The 23,796-nt window shown below is 41.1% G+C and overlaps 1 protein-coding gene across 7 annotated transcripts in view; it reads right to left on the bottom strand.

Moving 5' to 3' along the window:
- The window catches only part of CDH4 (cadherin 4), a 670,220-nt gene that overhangs the window by 42,534 nt on the left and 603,890 nt on the right, over window positions 1-23,796 (bottom strand). For all 7 annotated transcript variants that reach the window (XM_038166209.2, XM_038166207.2, XM_038166208.2 and 4 more), the window contains one exon: window positions 3,023-3,160. In XM_038166209.2, coding sequence (XP_038022137.1) covers window positions 3,023-3,160 — 138 coding nt within the window. The remainder of the gene's footprint in view (window positions 1-3,022; window positions 3,161-23,796) is intronic.

The raw sequence follows: 23,796 nt of genomic DNA, 5'->3' as shown, positions 1-23,796 counted from the left end.
TCTTCTGTGTGATTTTATTACTCGTTTCTGACTTCTCCTCTAGCACTACATCATGATCACTGCCTGCTTAGTATTTTGGATGGCTGTTAAACAAAGCACCTGGGCAGCCCATACCCTCCCGTGGATGTGTGATGCTGGCACTCATACGCTTGTGTCTGGCCTTCCACCTGGTCTGTGCATGCAGCCTCCTCAGCCGTGCCTGACTACCAATGTGATCCAAATTTCTTGACCATCACAGGGTCTGCTTTTTCCCTTTCCTGTCCCGTTGTTAAGTTTTACACAGCAACATTAATTCCTGCTGCTGAACACATGAGCTGTGACACCAGCATGGAGCAGCGTCCTCCCGAGCAACATTCTTATCCAGAAACGATTAAGTCTAAAACCACCCTGGCTGAATGGCAGGTAATTTAGGAGCGCTATAGGGTTGGCCTTTGTGTGCTTCAGAGCTGAATATAGTTGCTCCAGTTCCTTTCATCTGGCAACTTTCCAAGAGCAAACCATTATTTCAGTTATTCAGCCTATTTTGTTTTTACAACAGCGTCTCAATACAGAAGTATTTTAAATAAAAATATACCGTATCTCTCCAAACAGTCTCTGGTTTTAAAAGACACCATGGGCTTTCTTATCCTCTGAGAGCTGTAAATTTTCTGGAAAGAGATTTTGCCTTTTTTTTTAGAGGTGTTAAAATGCAGATCAGACTATTTGAGGACAGCAAAGAGATTCAGCTTAGGTTTAAAGAAACTGATTAGCCTGATGCTTTTCTCTATGCCAGACAGGGAAAAATCGTATTACACTTTCATACTCACATGAAATTCATCCTGACTATACCTGGGAGTATATCAAAGATATTTGTTTCCGTAGAATCAGAAAACATTATTGCAAGGCACACTTGGTTTTCAAATCTTTATCAAGTCCCTAGTGCTACTGTATAAAGCCCTTTGGCCTTTGCAGAACTCTTTCTTTAGTGATTAAAATTAGAGAAATAATGGTACACATCAGCCCTGCTTAGAGGAAGAGTAACATTTTTTGATCCATTTAACACAATCCTATGGGTAATTCTCTTGATGACTTTTATTCCTCCTAGGCCTTACAAACACTGAAACATTAAATACTTAGAATTCACCTGAAAGCAAATCTCCGTTATCTTAACCTTCCATCTGATTCAGCTTTGGAAAACATTTTGGACAGACTTCAAAATACATCCCCTTCAGATGCGGATCACTACCTGAAGGGATGCTGCCCTGCAGAAGGCACTACCAGAGACTTCGCTTCCTACCTTTCATTTGGAGCTAAGGGTCATCCAGAACAACCTGTGCTTAAATGATGTGGCCACTAGATGTCATTCCTTTTTCACTCAAATGAAGATTAAAGAGATATTTACCTGGCAGAATAAGCCCCCCACTCAAGATTAGCATGCACAAGTACTGTTGTGGTAGAAAGTCCCATTACCTGGGAGATGCCAAATTGTGTAAGACCAGCCACTACAAAAGTTTCCAGGGAAAACAATCCCATACTGGCAGGAGAAGGGGCCACATGGCTCAAGATCTGCATCGCATTTTTACAGCTCTCCACAACCATATGTATCATATGTAAGGAGATATGTAATGACAGCTTCACAATACAAAGCTCAGTGTATTCACCGCAACAGATAGGAAGCACATGTGCTGTTGTAAAACCCAAGCTCTACCCGCTGCAACAGCAACAGACTGGAGGCTGAGGGCCAGACCTGAAAATGTGTAGGGTGCCCATTTCTCTCTCATTCAGGAGGAATTTAGTGCCGCTCTTTTTCTGAGAATCTTTGTCCTAGTCACTTCATCAAAAAAATGCTGTCACTGCTCAGAAACTGAGCACACTGTGACCAAGAGCTCAGGTGATGGGAGGAAAGGATCCCACAGCTGGCATGGAGCCCATCTGGGTCCATGGTGGCATCAAGTGGGCTTTTGCATGACTTCCTTGAGTTCTGCTGCATATTCGTAGTTTCTATGGGTGTAAATAAGGGGAAACTCTGACACTATGTGAATAAATATTTGCATGTCCTGTAAAATGGAATGAAAATTCACAATAATATAAATAATAAATGCATTCCTTAAATGATATTCAGTGACATGAGCACAGTGCAGTTTTGACTTCTTGTATTTTTAGCGATCTGGTATCTGTTTGAGATACATCATTTACCACTCCTGGTTGTCCCTGATATGCATATAGACAGTGGTTACACAGTGATTTCTCTTTTATTAGCATGTAGACCTCTATGGTCCTTTGTGGTTACTATCCATGTTTCGGATGTCTATCTCTACGGATTATGAAGGCTGGAAAGAACCAGACCACATCATTTCTCCTTCTGTCTTTTCATTTTTATCTTAACCAACTCTAATCATTTGTCATTTGCAATCTCTTTATCTTTTCCACTTCCTCCCAAATAATAAAGACTTGGAGCACGTAAGAATGAGATAGAGAAATACTGTACTAATTTAAGTAAGATCTTACACTGATTAAAACCAGATGTACTGAAGTATGTCTGTGCGTTTACTGCTGGCACACACAAACACATCTGTTAGAGCTATCAGTGTAATACAAATTTTACCAAATAACTGTTACCATTTAGAGTATTTACTGCTTCTTTGAAATCGTATCCAAGCTACTAAACCCAAAATATCTCTTACTGCTCAGGATTTCACTTATAAGTAATAATAACTCTGAGACATCTACAGCCAATTGCTGTGAAACAACTGTATCCTCTTCGGTGCAATCAGACATAGTCTGTTTGCCACATTATTTCAGCTCCTTTAGTACCTCAGTGAAATTGGTTGCCAAATAGTTTTGCTAGTTCATAGATCATTCTTTTTTTTTTTTTTTCCCTCCCCCCCCCCCTTTTTTTTGCCCCCAAAAATCTTTGTCCCACAGATCTATCAAGTTCCTCCTGTCTGCCAGACCAGCAAAGGGAGATGACTGATACATAAATCCATGAATTCTAAACACGCTGTGTGTCCATGCATTGCTGTGCTGATATATTGATACTTACAGTGCTCGTAGTGAATTCAGGTGGGTTGTCATTCACATCTGTCACCGTAATGATTGCAGTTGCCGTGTTTGAGAGACCATAGTTAAGATTTCCTTCCATATCTGTGGCTTGAACAATGACTATATACTGCTGAACTTTCTGGAGCAAAATAAAAGAAGAGAAACAAAAATACAGCCTGTAAAATGCCTGGGTTTATTTTCCATACACAAGTGCAGTTATTATGAAGTTAGTTGGACTCAAAATGTTAGTAAGAAGACATAAAATTTCCTATCATATTTTTGAATGGATTTTTGCATAGATTGGAGGTTATCACCAATTTTATGGGAAAATAAAAATCTTAAATACAGAAATCATAGGTTCAAACAGATGTTTTTGTTAATTTTTAAGCATTTTCAGCAACATTAGTTTGTGTCTTTTGAAAACCAGTAAAAACTTGGCTGATGTGTTTTCACTGAAAACATCACCAAAACATTATACCCCCCAAGCTGAGAGCAACATTGCCTGGTGGCACTCCGGGTGGTTCTGCCAACAGTTTGATACCCACAAAGTGACACTTAAGATATCCTCCCCATTTCAATCCTTAACACAAACTGGGTAAAAAAAAGAATTTAGGTTAAGTATGAAAAAAAATAAATCTATACAATAAACAAAAGTTCAGCAGAACTATTGTAAATTCCCGAGGAATTTCAGAGGAATTCCACGCTATCAAGGAAAATGTCTTACAGAGCAAGCCATGAAAATCATTCACAAAAGTTCTTCTGGAAGACACTTAGACTGTATGTTAATGCAATAGGAAAACAAACCTGAATAAAATAAAATAGGAGAGCAGCACCTGATCTTGCATGTTTGTACATCTCCCTGCAATGCCTCTTTATTTGTGAATATCACCTGAGAAATGAGACCAACACCCTCCTCGCTGCACCCTCCTTTCAGGTAGTTGTAGAGAGCAATGAGATCTCCCCTCAGCCTCCTCTTCTTTAGCCTAAACAGCCCAATTCCCTCATTGCTCCTCATAAGTCTTTTTTTGTAATCCCTTCACCAGCTTCATTGCTCTTACAGGCAGATATGACGGCAAAGCTCCTGTCCTCTGTAGGCAGCTGGAGAGATGTGCAGAGGACCAGGGAGGGATCCAGCCCAAATCCGTGTGGCTGAGAGGAAAACTAACCCCCCCTACCCCCTAGGACCTTGCTCTTGGTAAGCCCTACAGCTTGTGTGCTCGCAGAGTGGATAAGTTTTGAGGGGACAAGTAGGAGATGCTGCAGGATTTGCTTTGGATGCCTATGGTGTAATTACGGCTGTGAGTTGGGACATGGGGATCAAGCTGCCCTGGTGGAGCAATGGAGAGCCCAAGGGGTGTGAAGATGAGATGGAGGCACAATGTTATGCAGGAAAAGCTTTTCGCAAAGCCAAGTGGAGGGACTTCGATGGGAGGAGAAACCTGCCCGGAGCAGCTGTGTGCTGGATTGCTTCCTGCTGTTGGAGTCCGGTTCAGCTACTCGAGGGCTGCCCTTTTCCTTGGCAGATGTTGCAGGCTTGTGTAAAATGTCAGATGTCCTTTGAAACTTCAAAGGGTGAGAATTAGGTCAGTTAGGTCTGTTTACTCCCATACAGACACTCTTGAACTGCTGTAACTGCTTTAATTCTTGAATTCTTCTGAATTGCTAGAATAACAGAGATCTGAATTTTAGCTTTATCTTGATTCCAGCTCATTTAATTGACAGATATTAATCTGCTAAATTGACAAGACATCGCACATAAGGATCCATCAGCACCTTGCGACTGGAATATATTATGGAAATGTACTTTCATTATCTCTTGCTACCTTGTCTAATAAAACATGAGGGAGAAACTATTGTTAGCCCTTGTTTTTCCTCCTGCAAAAAGTTGCCATTCATTGCTCCATTTGCAAAGCACTGAGTAATCGTAAGGCTGAAATGTCCTTATTAATGAACATAATTTCTATTTCATATTTTGCCCTGTCTTCCTTCCCTCTTACAGACAATTTAGGAGACTGACAGAAGTATTCCCAAACCGGCCAAATGCTTGCAAGCCAAATTAGGTTTAAATCATAGAAAGGGGAAAGATAGTTAAAAAATAGTGGCAATCAGATTCCACAGAAATTAGAAAACCAGGTCGGAGGCCCACATTAGAGACCACAATTCAATAGTACATTTAAATGGCAAAGCCACCTCTAATATTCCTGGCTGCAGTGAGACGGAGCCGTGTAACGTGGCGTTTCCTATCTGATGGCATAGCTGTCGCCCAGCATTTTAAAAGCTCCAGTACTTCCACAACCTCTGCATGAAAAAAACCCACACACTTTCCTTCTTCCCATCAAAGAGGGCAAGGAAATAGCCTCCAGCAGTGGGGGCTCTTCTTTTTTGCGGTTTTGAGTTTTCCCCTGTCTACAGACTGAGGTTGCACGGCCAGGTCCAGCAGCAGAGCGGGGCTGTGGGAGCCGAGGCAGCTTGAATTCTGTGCCAAAAGCGGTCCTGAAACCCTGCCACTGCCAGGCAAACTTTCTTCTGAGCTCCGAGAATGAACTGCAGACCTTGGATAAGGTCGCATGTGGTCTGCACAGAACTGACTTGTATTGGGACCTGGGCTACAAGCCTCCTGCTGCCTTCATCTCTTTTCTAGTTGGCTTCATTTGGCCCTTAACCAAAGCTTCCCCTGGGAAAAAAAAAAAAAAAAAGAATCCAAGAATCCTCTTATACATGAGGGGGAAAGGGACTAGAAAGTCTCATTTAAGAGTTCTGTTAGCCTCGCCATTGTGCTCCATGTACAGGTATTAAATTATAAGCACTCTGATGACATGCTTGCATGTGTGTGTACTCAGAGACTCTGTCTTATTAATCTCAGATTTACAATCGGGTTTTTTATTTAACAAAATGCAGTTCACCGAGCATCATAGCACAGTGTTAATAAAAAATCCAGAACAAATTCAGAACACTACTTTAAAGAAATTTAAAAAAGAGATTGTATCTATCAGATAATACAAACCCAAAAATGAAAATGCCCAGAATTTAGTAAGGTACCAGCCACAAAGTGCTGGTTCACGCGGATGGGAAGAGGGAAGGAAAACACAGGAATGCTCCTTATGTGAAAGCAAGCACAGAGGCAGATGAGAAAATGTGAGGTATTATAGCAGATAGCAAATGCATGGAGTGATTGGACAGGATCGTTTTGTGATCGTTTTGGGAATAGAGAAGTTTGAGACAGGTGTTCAGGGTTGGAGGCAGCTGCAGCAATCAGGGACCAAGCCAGAGCTAAAGTCCTGATGCAAACTTTACCAAAGGTGCTCTGATTTTCCTCAGCTGAAGGCACAACTATCCTATTTAGAGCAGAAGTGTGGTCTGACAGAGAGAAAGATCTTGGCTGGCATGTAAAGTTGTGTCAAACAGGAAAGCATGTAAATGAAAGTAGACTGGGATTTGTCAGACCTTTAGGCACTCGGTTGCCATCCACATCCAGTTTCATCTGAAAGCCTCCAGCGTGGGCATAAAAAGGTGGCACACTCAAGTACCTAGTTTAAATTTATAACTAATTCAATCTTCAGTGAGATTGGCCCCAGCAGACAAGAAATTACTGATTTTTTGTTTTTCTGTAGCTAACCTTTTTGCTTTTGTGCATTAAGCTGATTTTATTGAACTATTCAATCAATTTCAATTTCAACATGTCTTTCCAATTTGTCACCGCATCTCCAGGGGCATCTTAGTTTGTTGTCCTACTATTATTATTATTGTTACCACTATTAAAAAAAAAAGACAGCCCTGTGCCCCCAAGCATATGAGACATTTTCTTGATGGGGTTTTGATCATACAGAATAATTCTGATATTCCCTTTCTTTGCAGAAGTGACATTTTAAGTAGCGCAGGGCAGAAACTACAGCATGGATATAGCGCTGAATAGTCTTAACCCAGAAAAGTGAAATAGTTCCTATATGTTTGCTCTGGTGGTGATGCTGTGGAACAGAAGAAACAAGTTTCTGCCCTGGCTGGGGCAGACTAAAAACCCAGCCCCAGTGAAGTCATTGGAGGTCCAGTGGCCGGTATTTTTAATAAATCTAGCAAATCCTCATGCTAGATGAAGGTGAATGTGCTACTTCTACTTAATTCATGGAAAAAAAAAAAAAAAAGCTGATCTTGATAAGTGCTGAGCTTTTAGTCTGACCTAAAAATTAAGAAGGGCTTTTGAAGGAAAAAAAAATACAAAGAAAAGAATAATTTAAGCACTTGTGGCAGATCTAATCTGTCTGCTCTTCTGTCAATCATCTGATACAGAGCCACAAAGACATACATCAGCTAAATTCCAGAGGATGGGAATTAGCTGAAGAATTGGTTTAAGCTGGTTAATGGGAAGTTGATTCAGGGCTTGGTGAAAAAGTTAGAAGTGCCTTGTACAGGAAGAGGTAACAGCTTGGAAGAAGGGTCAACAGAGAATTAAATAACAGAAACAAGATAGGATTTCTTAGTACAAAACAGAACATAATGCAGCAAGGGACCAACAAGAGGACTTTTGTGGCAGCTGATTTAGTGGACATGAGCAGGAAGGACTGGCACCACATCCCATCAACTTCCTGCTGTGCAGCAGGAGACAAACAGCATTGGCAAACGCACCATGTACAGTATTAGCCTTGCAGATACAATGATAGTATTTCTTTGTGCCAAGCACTGAGGGCTCATCTGGATGCTGAGCACAATCCAGGTCACTTGTATTCACCGCTGAGCAACCGGGATCCGACCAGGTGCTGGGAGTGAAGAGCCCATCACCGGAGAAGAGCCTAGAAGAGCTTGGCTTGTTTAGTCTAGCAAAATGAAGGCTGATAGCAGATATGATTGCTGTCTATAAATACATCAGGAGGATAAACACTAGGAAGGCAAAAGAGCAATTTAAACTAAAGGACAATGTTGACACAAGAATGAATGGGTATAAGCTGTCCCTGAATAAATTTAGGCTGGAAATTAGTAGGTCCTTCACCACTAAACCCGTGAGATGCTGGAGGAACTATCTAACACAAGGTCTGGGGAGAAAAATGTTCAAAAGAGTATATTAAATTAGGGGTAAAGCCTTTTTGGTCTTGGTAGAAATTACAACAAATTGAGCTAAAGCAGAAATCAGTTCCCTCAGTACTCTCCAGCTTCAAACAACTTTTGAAGACAAAAAGAGAAAAGCCCTTTCAGTCCATATACCACAATCTGTTTGGATGAAAATGGTTTAAGACTTAACACCAATCAGTAACGTCAAACCAGAATGTTACAAAAGGCATGAACAAAGGAATAGGTGCCCCCCTAAAACTGCAATTATTGCAAGCAGCTCTGCCCATCGTGGTGCAGGCTGGCACCGCAGACAATACCTCACATCCCCTTCCTTGCTGAGAGAGGTTAGAAACCAAAGTAAATCACACTCCGAGAGACATTCTAAAAGAGCAAAGTAGTTTCTAAATGAAATTGTAGTAATGAAGTGCTATCTGTGATCCCAATTTCCAAGTCTGCATGCACAATATTTTTAGGAATATGGCCGTTCCTGGTTTACACATGCAATTATTATATATCATACACGTGCTGGGTAACTGTGGAAGCCAAAGCCCAGAAATGTGGTAATTATGTGATTAAATTAATCTGCATTATGGACAAAGGGTTTGCAAAATTAGGACCTACATTTTCAAAGCTCTGTACAAATATTGTCCAATTAATTACCACTTCCTGAGAAATGTATGACTAACTAAATTTAGCATCCTGTCTGTTAAAGCAAATAAGGTTACCAGGATGTTGCTGTGGGATTTATTGAGTTGGAAGATATTGGTGAAGGAGAAAGAAAGTCTGAAGTTGTTAAAAAAAAAAAAAAGAAAAAAGAAAAAAGAAAAAAGGTTGTATTTCTTCTCTTGGCTATCCTTACATCTTCTTCTTTATATTTATGTATTTTTTCATGTCCCCTAACTTGTACATTGCCAATGAGAAGGGCATGGCATGTTCCTCTGGCTTGTTTTCTAAATCATTTCTTCACTTGCTAGTGAAATTTTGATGTTTGCTTTTTTGGTATAAGACAGTTGCCCAAGTACACATTAGTAATAAATAGTGTAACATGGCTGGGAAAGCCAATTTGAAAACAAACAAATACCCCAACAGTCACTTGACTCTAGCAGAAACACTTTATCCAAAAAGACCTAATTAGCCATTGTTTAAAGAAAACTCACAGGCAGACCTTTCAAAGCATCTGTAACGCTCCCTACTTAGCCATAGCTAAATATGAACACAGATTCCCAGAAGAAACCCCTATGCTGGGAGCTCACTGCAGAAGGCAGCTTTCACAGAACAACCAGAACGCCTGACACCTCTGGCAGCCACCCCAGGGACTGGTGGGCAGCGAGCTTCGTCTTCATGCCCGAGCCGAGCCTTTGATAGAGCTTGACCTTTTCCTTCCTTACATGCGGTGCAGCATCGTGTCATGTAGGCAGCACCTTCAGCAGACTTCAAACCCTGGGCCCATGAATCTTAATGCACACGCTGCTGCTGCCTGAGCTAAAAGGATGCAGTTTGCTCCATCCCGATGTCTCTATACAGGTCCGGCTGCTATCAGAGGCATTTCACATTCCGCTAGGACTGTAACAAGGGAGAGGATCCCAGCTTTAAAATGAACCAGGCCACACGTTCCTGCACAACCGCTAGCCGGGAAGCAAACAGACAAGTTTATTTTCTCCATTTGGCTGGGGTTGTGTTTGCTTTTCTTCCCAGCATGGCACAGTATACCCTGGCTGTGAGCATCTGGGCATATTTGATTTTACAAGCTATCTGCAACTGCAGAGCTCTTGGGCAGGAGTGGTGCCTTGGTCTAACTCTAGTGATGCTGAGTCTCCTCTCCTGGAAATGGTGGTGTGTTAATTAAGCTCGTTCTCCTCCAAAAAAAAGGTGTTGATGAGAAACATCCTGGCTTCTGACATACAGGTCCGAGCCCTGAATTCCTGCTCCCATCAGACTGACCCGCCTGCCATCCTCACATCGATGAATGCCTCCAGCCCTTTCCCTCCTGCAAGCTGTGCTGCTAGAAGCAGGCAAGAAGCAGCCTTGCAGTTGGAGTAGTGTTGCTTTTCCCACCTCATTTCTACATCCCTGCAAAAGCTCAGGGCCAGCCTCCACCACCTGCAGCTCTCCGAACTGGGCTTTGCAGTGCCTTGGACAGCTCCTGTGCCATCCAAACCACAGCTCACAGCCATCATCCAGTGCATTCCAGCCTGGTGGCCCAGTGTAGAGACTGGGAGCATGGAAACGCTGGTGCACATTGGGCCAACTTCAGCAGATTTTCTCTGCTCTTCTCAAAGGGTGAAGCCCTGTGCCATGGCTCATCCCCTTCCCACTGTACTGCTGCCCCATAAGACTTATTTAACTGGGACTGAAAGAGGAGGCAGGGAGTGAAGACCTTCTCCCACTAACCTTGCATCCACCCAGTGGGGGATTTCTGCCTGCAGAACGGAGTTGCCGTGACTCAAAAAGAAGGACAGAAGGACAATATTTATTCAGGAGTCATCCTGATGAACAATTCCAGTGTTTGCTCTGACTCACTGGCTGAAACAAAGACGGCTTTCACCCACGAAACTATGCTGGGAGAACTGTCCCACAGATCTTTATAAATCAGTCTAACACATGCCAATTTTTTTCTGAGACAAATAAAGGTCCAGAGGCCACAAGCTAACCTCCGGATTTTCATTTGGTACTGCACATATATTGACAATCGACCTTTAATAAGCAGCTTTCATCTAGCAGTGTGATTAACAACCATGAGTTAAGCTTTTTTTTTAATGCTTTTCCTCGCAGCACCTGGGCCCTGTAACCTGGGGGATCTCACACCTTACAGATCTTTTAAGCTACTGCACTTTAAGGCAATATTTTAATGTGTTGCAATTTGCAGATTTTTTTAACCTGTTCACAACCAGCAGGTACACAATCAAATCTTTCAGCTTTGACCAGGGTGGGCGTTGAATTTGAAGTGCAAATGTTCCCTGTTCCAGCTCAGCAGCTATTTTCTGTGTGGTGGCTTCTGAAAGCACAACAACGCCTGGTGGTGTGTGTAACAGCCAGCGAGAGCTACCTTAGCTTTCATATGAAAGCACGAGGAAGTGTTTTAAAAGTCACCTGGAAGAAAGCGAGTATGATCACAAAGAGGTTAGAAAATCACAGAGAGCTGGAAAGCCCTTTGGGAGCCTACTCTGTTTGGCCTCTTAGTAGTGTTAGACCAAGCAGTTCGGCTTCTGTTGCCTCTGGCTGCTTTTTTTCTGTTACTCAGGCACTGGAAGTGGTGAGTGGAAACCTTCCCTAAGCACACTCCAGGTACAGAGAAGACCCTGACAGCCACACAACAAGCCTTCCAGCGTCCTGGCTATGTCCACAGCCCCCAGGACAGAAGTTATGTGGGCCAAACTGAATCACTCACCTCCCTAATTTTATTGCGAGAGTCATGATTTTGCTGAAGAGCCAGCTTCAGGAGTTGTGTTATTGAGTGAGAATCTCATCTCTGAAAGCGATCTGCTAGTTGTCAGGGATACAAAGGGAAGCTTAGAAATATCAACTCCAAACACTAAAAAGCCCTGAAACAAAAACAAGTTAAAAAAAAAAAAAAGCAACAGCAGACATACCAAAATAACTGAAAATGGTAACACAGATTGGTTGTCCTGGTGGACCATTTTAGTTATTTTCTTAATGTTTTGTGCTAGCAATACTGTCCATAAGAAGGACTATATTAAACAAACAGAGATGAGTGTGATCCATCTTATTTTTATTTTATTTAATTATTTTTATTCCTTGGGGATCAGGCACTGAACCTGGGCTATGGAGGTTTTGAAAAAACTCAGGTTGAAACCTCATTGTCATGGAACACATGAGGAATATCAATGCAGAGATTTCTATGTGAGGAGAGGACGTACTGGAAAATGCACCCACCAAAACAGTCAACTGACCCAAATGCATCTTGCAGAGGGTTCCCCACACTCTTGCCCTAGCTGGCCTCTTCTCTTAAGGCAATGTCACATTTTCAAATATACTATATACCAGGTTAATACCAAAGTAGGGGCTGTTTAACCTGGTACTTATTCTAGATTTTGAGTTGCAAAGGGCGGGGATTGGAGGTATAAATATTTTATCTGATATGTCAGCATAGGAGAATATCAGAACTCGAATGCAGCTGTTGGAAAAACTTCAGCCCACGCAATATTTTTGGACCTGAAATACTGCTTTAAAATCAATCTCATTCTTTGAAGTTCACTCAAAATCTAAATGGTACCTCTGTTTTGAAGATTGTGACAGCGTTTTCCAGTTTGGGGAGGTTTTATAACATGGACACAATATTTGTTGAGCCTTTTTTTTTTTGTTTTTCCATTCAGCCTTGGCAAATGAGACACCAAGCCTGGAGCAAATAGAAAATAGGGACTGGGCTGTTTTCAGAAGATAAGTATGAAAACAACAATAACTTCAAGCAGTAGCCACTGTTCTGCAGCATTTTTTTTTATCTAGTCTTGAAATGTTTTATTTACTGATGCTGCTACTGATGGACCTAACAGGTTTCCATGCCTCCAGCAGTCCCATGAAGGCATCTGGGTTGAGTCTATTAAAGATATTCAGGCACTACAGACTTACCTCAAAGTTATTATCAGAATTATTAACCAAATTGTTATCAGAAAATCCACTGTAAGAATATTTGTAGTTCTTGGACAGTATTGACTTTCCTATTTAGAAAGACTGTCAGTAAATGGGCTTCTTATATGGTTCATACTTAATGTATAAATTAGAATCAAAGGATCATTAGAAATAGGTTACATCTCAATCTTTAGTGATCAAAACTACAGATCAGACACAAGTCCACAAGGAAGCAGGAGAGGAATAAGAAAAATAAATTATATACTTCTGATTGTCACCACTGATAGTCATGTGAGGGGGTGACAGTGAGCTGGTATGAGCTACAAGTAAATTTCATTTAAAATAAGAGATATGACGAATATCTATGATAATGTATTTTGATTATGACTACAGCCAATGAGTTGGTGCCAAAAAAGAGTAGGACTGTGATTAAAGCTACAGGCTGCAGCTTGGATTTCTTTTGCATTTTCCCAAACACTCCCCAAGTGACCTTTAGTAGGTCATTTAATTTTTCTGTGCCTCAAAGAAATTGAAAATAACACTTCAAAATGAAATGAAAACACTTTCTTATCTTACAGTGATATCGTGAGAATAAAATCCATTAGTTTGCAGAAGCACTCAGACATTTCGATGAGGAGAGCTGCAGAAGGACCCATCACCAGCACCCTTCTGCTGGAGGTAACCGTGCTGGGTATTGCTGCAGGAGTTGGTATTCTTTTGTATCTCTACATCAACAGGAAGCAGCTCAGACCTAGCAGACACTGCTTTCAATTCACATCAATATTTTGCAGCCTTTATGCCCCAGAGATGCCAGGTCATCCTGCAAAGCACTTAAAAGGAGACCTGAGGAATAAGCCTTCTATCTTTTGGCTGAGGCAATTTTTGTAAAACCATGAAATTACGTCCAGCTTTTCTTGGACAGGAAGAGACAAGCAATAGTTCAATGTCTAGGTGGTCACACAGCAACTGTCGCTGCTGAGAGGTGCCCTTTGGAAAATCTGCCAGCAGTAAATTGATGCTGCTTCCAGTTTGTGTCTGCCACTTTTTGACAAAAGGAGTGAGTGTTGAGAGAAAGGGAAAAAAACAAAAACCCCAGGCAGACCACAGAAAAGGGAAAGTAAACAACAAACCAAGAAACATTTTTGAAAATAAAAAATAACCTTCTTTGGACTTGTGCAAAACCACATTCTTCCTCTAGTGTGTATCTTCTTGGTGCTTACCCAAAGGCCAGGCTTTAGGAAAAAAAATCCTAGTTATGTCCACTGCACTTTTATAATCTGCAAAACCTTTTCTGTCAAATGCTGCCAGAGCAATTTAATAAACAGGGAGAATGCCTTAATGTATTCTGAAACCTGAAAACCACCCATCATTAGCCCCACATGCTGTTTTCTTACTTTCTCTGCTTTAAGCCATTTAGCTGTTACAGCTCTTTTTCTTGTAAGCCTGACTTCTGTTTTTATCAGCCTGATTTGTTTTCTGGTATATCTGGCTTGATTAAAAAGAGGAAAAAAACTTTTACAATCCAGGTAAAACTGCCTTCTTCTTTAAGCTCTGTTGGGCTAGAAGCTTGAAACAAATCATCAAGAAGATCAGGGTAGGTCAATAAATATTCATAATATTGCTCATAATTTATACTTGGTCTTATTTTTGCAGATAGGCTCGAAATGCTGCGCTCATGGCACTTCTGCTATAGTCAGAGCTTTTTATTCTTAGCAGCATGAGGTTTTCTAAATCCTATCAATGCAGCAATTAAAAAAATAAAATCAATGTAATATATATTCGATGTAATATATTCAAGCCATTTCTCTACTCCTATGTGTTTACACATGGCATGCACACCATAACAAGGATCCTGGTTTTTAAAATTTATGTCAGTCAGAAGAGGAACACAAGTCTTGGGAATCTGTAGGGTGTTGACTATATGGTCAGGATAAAATAAATTAATTTGGTGTTATTCATTATTCACTGCTGAGAATCATTCCCTCTCTTTCAAGAAAATAGCTTGGCTAAGTTCTTGCTAGCTGCATATCATATATGCCTTCACCCTTATGAACTGAAAGGAACATCCAAATAATGGAGGAACATGTTATAGTCGGAAAAGCAGCTGATTTAATTAAATTTGGCAGAATGAAAGGTTAGTGGAAAACAATCAAATAACTGAGAAGAGATTAATGTGAGATGCTCCCTATTGTATTTCCCTTAAGAGCTGCTTTACACAGTATGGGTAGGGTCATGTTGTGTCGATTTGCTGAGAGAGAATTTGATTGACAGAATTACTGGAAAAGAAACTCGGTTGGGTTGTGAAGCTGGAAATACTAATGGGGGCTTCTGTCAGAAAGAGCTCTAGCTGCAAATGGCCTCGCTTCTCTGGCTTTTAAGAGGGCTATGATCTTCTAGGTACAATACACAAATACTTCGGATTTGATCAACTGAGCTAGTTAAGTTAGTGGAAGCACAACTGGAAGACCCTGGTTTAAAGGCCATTATGAAAATTATGCCTTGGTGCTATAGAAGATCACTACGCTCTATGGGACCGGTGCCGGGGATTGAGCACTTAACCCAAAAAGTCCTGTATGCCTCCACCATTTCTCTCCTCCACAAACTTTGAACCCCCAAACCCCATGAAAATATGCCAACCTTTTAGTTAAAGCAGAAACTGTTGGGTTGCTTTGTATGGCAATTATCCAGTCCCTGCTCCGACTGCAGCACGGATGATCCTAGAGCTAACCTGCAAGCACTGCTGGGTATGGAAAAGACAAATTTTATGAGAAAACAGGTGCAAAGGAGAAAATTCTCAATGCTGTGGGAAAAAGTAGCCAGAAGCTTATTCTGTGAGTGGAAGAATTTTCAGCTGGCTGGAAATTGTGACCCATGCCATGAAACGACGATGTTTGAACATGAACAAAATTTGATCTTGTTCACTTTGTATATATTAATCACATCAAAGATGTAACGTGCAAAAAATGAAAATGTGCAGTTGACTCAACACTTGATGGTTGTACTCTGTCTCAGTGTAGAAGAAGGGATACAATTCAGACTGAATCTGATAGAAAAAAATGAGCAAGAAGAGAGCAAAATACAGTAATAAAGTTAGGGACAACTTACAAAATGCAACATAGCTACAATCACTTAGGTGTTACAAATCACTCACTGAACAGGATCTAGGATTAATGAAGGATAAAATGCTACATTTTTTGAAGTAAAGCATTTCAGTAGTTTTTTAGAAGCTAATGATCCTAATGTTTATATGTAGATGTACTATATAATACAAAAGAAAGGTTTTTTTTTTTTTTTTTAATTAAACATAGCATTAGTGAATTTAAGTCAAGTCATGAATGAATATGTGTACTCTTACAAAAGGAAGGCCACCAAAAATAAAAGAAATTTTGCAGAGCAGTCAATACTGCAGCGCTTCCTACAGAGCTTGCTGATGTTCGCAGCGCTCCCTGCTCTCTGGAATACAACATTTGGGGAATGAGAAGCAGATAGATCCTGGGAAGATATTGATCGATACATTGAACAATCATAGGTTTGCAATAGAAAGTGCCTGCAGGGCATTTGAGCAAACGTAGGTTTTGACGATGATGTCTGCAACTTTTGAGTTTTGGGTTCAATTGTGCTCAAAGACTCAGAAGAGAAATACTGCAGTGAGGTCTGAAACCCAGCCCCTGTGGACTCAGAGGCTTTGCAGACACCTATGGATGTCTATGATGGACACGATGCTGGCTCTGTGGGAGCCCAGCTTCAGCAGGGCTTCAGCACCCTGCAGGGTGGGTGCTTGCTGCTCTGGAGAATAACGACCTGTACACCTCAAGGCACTGCCTGCTCAGGAGGTTTCAGACAAGAGAAGGTTTCAGCCTGGGAAAGTGAGGAACTGGAATGAACAGCATCATGATAAACTGAGAAACTGCTGATAAACTAAATGGCTGAAAAGGCAGGCTGGCACAGCGCCACTGCGAGCGTTCTCTGAGTTGAGCAGGACGTTTTCCTCTCCATATTGGGCCTGTCAGCCTTAATCAAATATCCTAGAGCCGAGTCACCGTATGTCCAGGTGAGACTACAAAAAGAGCGATCATTATCATCCTGGAAACAAAGTGCTCAATGTCAACTGTGGGAGGAGAAGCTCAGGTCAGAAGAGCTTTTTTTTTCATAAAGTACTCCAAAAGAAGTGTTTTGATGTACAAAGTGTGAAATGTAAAGGCCATTTTTATTAATTTGATATAGGAGCGAGTAGACCCTCAAAGGTCCCAACTGTAAAAGAGACCTTTGGCAGGGTAACTTGGGCTTCTTCTTGTGACTATATGTAACATGAGGATTGCATGGTAGCCACAAGCCATTCCAATAATTGAAGGCAGAATTTAATTTTCTCAGATCAGAGCCTTAATCAAGCAGCATTTAATTGCAATGCTTTTTGTCATCTAAGGGATGCACGGGATCTTTGCAAGTGTCAAAGGCCTTTAAGTGACCAGGAGCTGGTTCCTTCTTATCAGGGGAAATCTTATAAAGGAGTCAGCACCACAGAGAACCACTTGACAACCTCCCAGATCCTCACAGTGTGGAATTAACTTCACCTTGCCAGAAGGTATGAAAGTGGAACATGCCAACCATCTTTATGTGATAAAATGTAATTCTTGCGGTTATATAATTGGAGAAATGTAACAGTTTCTTGGCTATTAGCTGCAACAGGGAGTTTCAGCATTTCAGTTTTCTCCATTTCTGGCTACATTTTCTCTTAAAAAATATATTTGTATGGAAAAGCTGAATTTCATACAAGAAGCAAAATGACCCTGAATTTAGTAGCATACATTATAAGACATTCAAAACTAACAGACTGGAATGAAAAATTGCAATGCATAATTCTGCCAAGATAATTAACCCATGACCTGATCATATATGATGCTGTTCTGACGAGCTTTCTGGTACGCTATAAATAATGCTGGCATATTTTATTTTCTTTGTAGGCATAAATATTGACAAATTCATACTCATTAAACTTCTGTGAACTGGGAATTATCCCTATTTCTCAAATGAGGAACAGACAGAGGAATTAAGGCTATTTTTTCAGTGTCATTCATCAGTTTGGGGAGCCCAGTTTGGGATACTGAATACAGTTTCAAGCCGCCTTTATGCACAGAAGTGAAGCTATATTGATCAAATCCATCCTGGCAATGTTATTTCCTTTCTCCTTGCTCTCAGCTGAGACCTGTTTCTCTGTGCAAGAAAAGTCCTTTTGCTGAGATGCACCAAGTTTCCTGAGCAGAATTCCTTATGGCAGGGAGAGACTTTTTGCCATTGTAACTAGATCTACTGTAAAGTTTTGGCAGCAATTCATCGCTTTATACTCCTAACTGACAGAACTAGCCCAATAAAAGTTAACTGCAGACTAAGGATATATAAAATTTTTATTCTGAGACAAGCTGTGGTATGGATATACAGTGGTTTTGTCACTTCTCAGGACCTGCTTCCACTCACCCCTTCACCCACAGAAAGTTCTGGGTAACTCATTTCACTTCAGGCTATGACGCATTAGCGGTTATTTGTCCAGGCTACCTTAGCTGCAAATGTTAGTCCTTATTCTAGTTCTGATACTTCCTGACAATTAGAAAGGAAATGGTATGCTGTGGTATGAAGAATTCCTGGTCATTACGGGGAATTCAAATAAAACCTTCTCAGCTGTCGGACTACCTATGGAGTGTCTGCGGCCCCATGCTCTACAAACTGAGCATCTTGTGGGACCATCCTCTTCACACAGACTGTGAAGGGATGGAGGGCTCTGATCCTTGGTTTCTCCTAAGAAAAAGCTGGAGGCTGTGTAACTATGTGTCAAGGTTTTTGTGAGATGGATTAACTCCCTATCGGGAATAAGGTAAGATCATGAAATATATTTAATTTTATCATAAGTTGCACTCACATTTGTGTCCCAGAGGTGAAAAGGTTTTATCTCATCCCACCAACTGCTGTGTTTACCTTATGCTCAGTTAATGGGAGTAGTATAGATTTTTTATTTCTCTTTTCTCATAGCAAATGTCAGAACAGTCCAGGTTTAGAAACATTATTATCTGACAGCAGAAACAAAGCACTAACTCAAACCAGCTGTAACAGGTCCTTACTTTGAGTCCTTAGGGTCTCTAACTAAACCATTAGCTCATGGAATCATTGATTTAGATGATAGACCTTGCCCCAAACAAAATCAGTCCTGGCACTGGAAAGGTAGATGTGGAGAAAACAACGCCCATCATACAGATGCTATTTTCACCACTTGATTCAAAACCCATCCTGGACTCCACTGGTCTAAATGCTGAAGGCGTGCATCTGAGGGGGGCAGAATTATCCAGGAATTATTGTGTTGCCTGCAGAGGAGACGCGATGTGAGCTCAAGCCGAGGCCCTGGCATGCTGTCAGCAGGCTAGAGTGGGCATGAAAGGGATGAGAGGGGATACAGGGGCATCTCCTCAGGTAATCTTCCCATTTGTTTTACTGGGTGCATAACACTGAGCCTGTGGTTCCCAGATGCTCTGGGGCCAGGTTGCTGCTCTCTGGGGCTGTGTATACAGCATGCAGCAGAATTGGGCCTCGATGTTTTTATAAAAGGAAAAGAAGCAAACAAACAAAACCAACAGATGGAAATCCTCAGATGGAAGGGGACATACTGGTTATTTATTTAAAGAGCTGCTGAGGTCTAATGGAAATTTTCAAGAAACGTTCCATTTAGAACTAGCAGAGGTTTATTTAGCCCATATTTTCTGTTTGTTTTCAATCATTTTTCATAGCAAAGAACATTTGCTACCAATGCTCATTCCTAGCATCTTCAATTGTCTGTTCCCCAGCATTACCCTGGTTGCTACGGAGACAACTGAGATGTCACAGGCAACAGCAAGGCTCTTCAGGTGTGGAAGCAGTGCGCGAAGGAGAGAAACATCCTTTGGAAACAAGAGACCTCCCTGCCCTTGGGCACAGGCATGGGAGCCGGGTGAGCGTTACAGGACACACGATGTGCTGGACCCTGTGTCTAAGCAGTGCTTCCCCAGTGCCAGCTGCTTTTCAGGCTGCACAAAAGCCATGAACCATGTCGTTCCAGCCTCAATGCCAAAGAACATTTTCTACCTGGATTTGAATAATGTGAATATATTAATTAAAGTTGATAATGGCTGGTAATGATTTCCATCAGCAGTAGAATGATGCTATATTTATCATTATCTATGAGATTCTCGTACCTAAATAATTTATACAGAGACTTGAAGTAACGTGACTTGCTGTCTTAACAACTTTTCTGACAACTCCTTTAAAGTAACAGAACATTGTTTTCTCAGACAACAGAGTCCATTTCTTGTTACGTGAAGGAAAGGAAATAGAGGAGATCAAAACCTCCAGGTTTTGCTATGAGCAGGTTACTCTTGAAAAAGAACTGATTTTGAGACTGGCCACAGCATTGGCAAGAATCTATTTCAGAGCAATTTAGCTTGTATTTATTACAGTGATATCGTTTTCAGACCCAAATAAGGCTCAAAGTAAAAGGAGATGGAGAGAGGGAGAGCCGAAACTGCCTTTTGGGCTGGAAGATGTCTTCTGCAGCCCAGCTCTCAGGCTGGGATGGTGGGAATGCCTGGACCTAGCCTCAAGGATGAAAAGTGGAGACAATCAGATTCCACTAGGGAAGCATCTGCATCCTCCAGCGGTGGATCACAAAGGACTACAACCCAGTGGGGTAAAACTCATGGCTCAGCTCTGGTGCCATCTTGATCTGGATGTGGGAAGCCTTTGTGCTGCTGTTGTGCCAGAGCTCAGCAAATTCTGGTGGGAGAGCCCCTTTGAGAAGAGTCTGTACAAAAGGACAGCCAGGCACTGCACATCGGCCACTAACTGTGCTCTCATGGCACTGCAATTTAAAACAGCTGAACCACCCCGACTTTAGAATTATTATTATTATTATTTTATACCAAGTCACTGGATATAGCCATGCAACTGAAAATTCTGGAAAAAAATGGAAATAAGCATTTGCTATAAAATACATCTCAGTGATATAATGCGCTTTCATGAAATATGCAAAACAGATTCACTTTTAGCTAGTAAGGACAAGATTCAGAAGCATCGGCAACTGACAAACAGAGGTCAGAACAGTTTCCAAATAAAATAGGAAAAAACCTTCCTGGAACCTCAAAATCCCTCAAAGCTGATGACATAACTGCTCTTGATTTCAGCAGTCTTAGACTCAAAGAGAGAACAACAGGAATCTTCTTAAATATTTGTTGTTAAGGTAAATCTAAAATGATTGTCTAGCACAATGTTAATTACATTGTACAGCAATCAAAACAGAGACGCTGAGTCTAATGAATCCCTACTCTCACCTTTGGAACAGAACTGGAGTGTCTTGTTCACCTCCTTATTAGCCCATAAATATTCTAATTAGGAAGCAACTCCAGATGAATAGGATTAGCAATAAGGACATTTTAGACTAGGTACACAAGAGATACTCAAAACTCTCATGTCTTATCTAAGGCTCTCCTGACATTTATAATCATGTAGAAACGCTAAATTTACATAGCTCTGCCTAATTAGACATGGTTGCAATTATGTTTGTGGGCTTTCTTTTTTTCCTGCCCAAGTATAACTTACCCTGTCAAAACAGGAAACAGGAACTGAATAGAATTCAGCAGGAAATAAAAATATATTCTGCTATTTATTTTTTGCTTTTTGCTTTTTTTTTTTTTTTTTTTAAAAAAAAAAAATTCATGTTTCAAACCCACTTTTTAGATCCCAGGTGAAAATTGGCTATTATGGATCTAAGTCCAGATCACTGCTGCTTTAAATGTGAAAAAGAGTTTTTTTTAGATCAGGAGCATTTCAAGAGCAGGCACTAAAACAGGCCAAATTCTGCAAAAGGTCATACATGCTCTGCGTGTACTCAGTGGGTTGCTCCTGCTCCTGATGAGAGGAGGAAGCAAAGCTCCCTGAAATTTTCCCCCAGCCTATGAATTTTTTCTGACTGCCCTGTGGTTTTCAGATTCAGCCCCTCTTCTCCAGCCTGAAAGAGCCTGAGCATGACATTTCTGAAAGAATTCTGTGTTTGCCTTTCTTGGCCTTCAGAAAGATGGTGAGAAGCAGATAATCCATCAAGATATATTTTCTGTGCAGCAATTGCTGGCATTATTAGGCAGGGACTTGATAAATGATGTGTACATTATAATAACTGAATTTCAATATATTGTCTTTGATGTCTATAATCACAGAGAGCGTTCTTTCACCTTAGCTCAAACATAATTCAAAATAAGAGTATGCACTCAATTCAACATCGAGCTGAACCATTGACATCAAAACTCATCTGTGTCAGCAGACTTCCCCTGCACAGAGCTCACACTGGATTCAAGGTGGATGGAGATGGCCATGCACATGGACAGACACCCTGGATTAGGGCACTACTAGGGCAAACAGCCACAAGTTGTATTGACTGCTTAAGGTCTAATTCTCTGTACTCCTAAATACCTTGTTTATCAGAAAACCAGTATCCTATTTGATTCACATCATGTTTCAAGCTCCATGCAAATGATGCCAATAGATTTACAGAGCCCCTGCAAGGCAGGCTTCCTGGTGGCAAAGGTCAGTGGCCTGAAGCACAGCAGCACTAACGAATGCTGTTTTTAATAAAGACTCACGAGGAATAGGAATATAACTGAGGAATGGTATTGAAAAATCTCCTGTTTACAGCTTAACTGCTTGGAGTGTAGGAGAGGTGGAGAAACAACAGTTCTGCTTGTGCAAATTTGCAAAAGCAAGAAGTAATCAATTAAGAAATCAAATGACCTCCTTTTACAGATCTGAAGAAAAGAGAATCATGCAGTAAACTGATTCATGTGAGCACTCTCAAACTGTTTAATGCACAACACAGGTCAGTAACACACACCAAGTCTAGGGTCAACCCAAAACTTGCTGAAGCCCAGCTGCAGTCTTCCGATGAATTTTACATTCATGCTCCACTGAAACAGAAAGATCTGTCATGCTTCTGAATATCTCCATGAAATAAGGACGACAGTCTGCTTCTAAAAGGATGTAACCGGTATATTCTCTTTGGGTAGGACATCAGCCTGATGTCTGCTTTCTTATCAAGCTTTCTAATCAAGAGTTGCATCAGTCAAGATAGTTGGATCTGAAAGCTTATGATGACAGCCCAAGGAGTTGAAACAAAATCAATAACCATACAAACACCACTCCCATCCTCTGCTCTGCTATATTTAAGATCAATCAATATGCATAAACGACTAGCGCCAGGCACATCTGCACTAGTCTAGCACATAATCAACTTTGTCTTGTCTCAACTTAATATAATTTTCCACCATATTAGCAGTCTTTATGATATCCTGTCTTTTCAAATAGACATAATTCAGAATCACTACATAGTTCAATTGGATTATTTTAGTTGCACACAGACCTGCACTTGCACACACACAAATCTGCCCTTCGGTCTCTGTTCACTCCACTGCAGTCGGGATTATAGCCACGTTTAAAGTGTTCACAAGGAGGTGACATGTGAAGCTCCAGGCAGCTTTTCCCAATACCTCTGGCAGAAAAATGTATGTGTGGGTGTATATATGTATACTTAACGGACTGGGAAAAGAAATGAACAAACTTATCAAATGCCATGCTGAAACATCCATTAAAAATTGCACACACTTTTAATGACTTGGGTGAGGGTTGCTGTTGCATAAATTTGTTTAACGTTAATGTCCCTTGTTTGCTGTAAATTTCACACTGTGAAATTACCAGGGCAATTCTAATGGTGCTGAAGCCTACAGCTGCTCTCTATGATAAAGGAGGAAATAATTATGAATTCCTCTGGGAAGCCAAAGAAAGTCAAAGATCTCCCTCAAAACTGCTCCCCAATGAGCTGCTCATCAGCCAGCTCATGAGGTGCAGAGCCGCTCTCCAGAGCCGGGGGAAGCAGGAAGCAAGCGGGACGCTCGTGCTGACAATGACTGCGCCATCAAGTGACATTTAATCTGAAAGGATTGAACGCTGGTGTCTGCAACAGCTTCTGCCAAGAAATGTAGGAACAGTCAAGACAGAGCACGGAAGTGGTTTTACGTTCCAAGTTAGGATGATACTGTGTAATTTTACATCTAATCAGCTAGTGTGAGACATAACCACCAAGCACAC

The sequence above is a fragment of the Anas platyrhynchos genome, chromosome 21 (assembly GCF_047663525.1).
Source record: "Anas platyrhynchos isolate ZD024472 breed Pekin duck chromosome 21, IASCAAS_PekinDuck_T2T, whole genome shotgun sequence".
NCBI lineage: Eukaryota > Metazoa > Chordata > Aves > Anseriformes > Anatidae > Anas > Anas platyrhynchos.
This window is presented reverse-complemented; position numbering and strand designations above follow the sequence as displayed.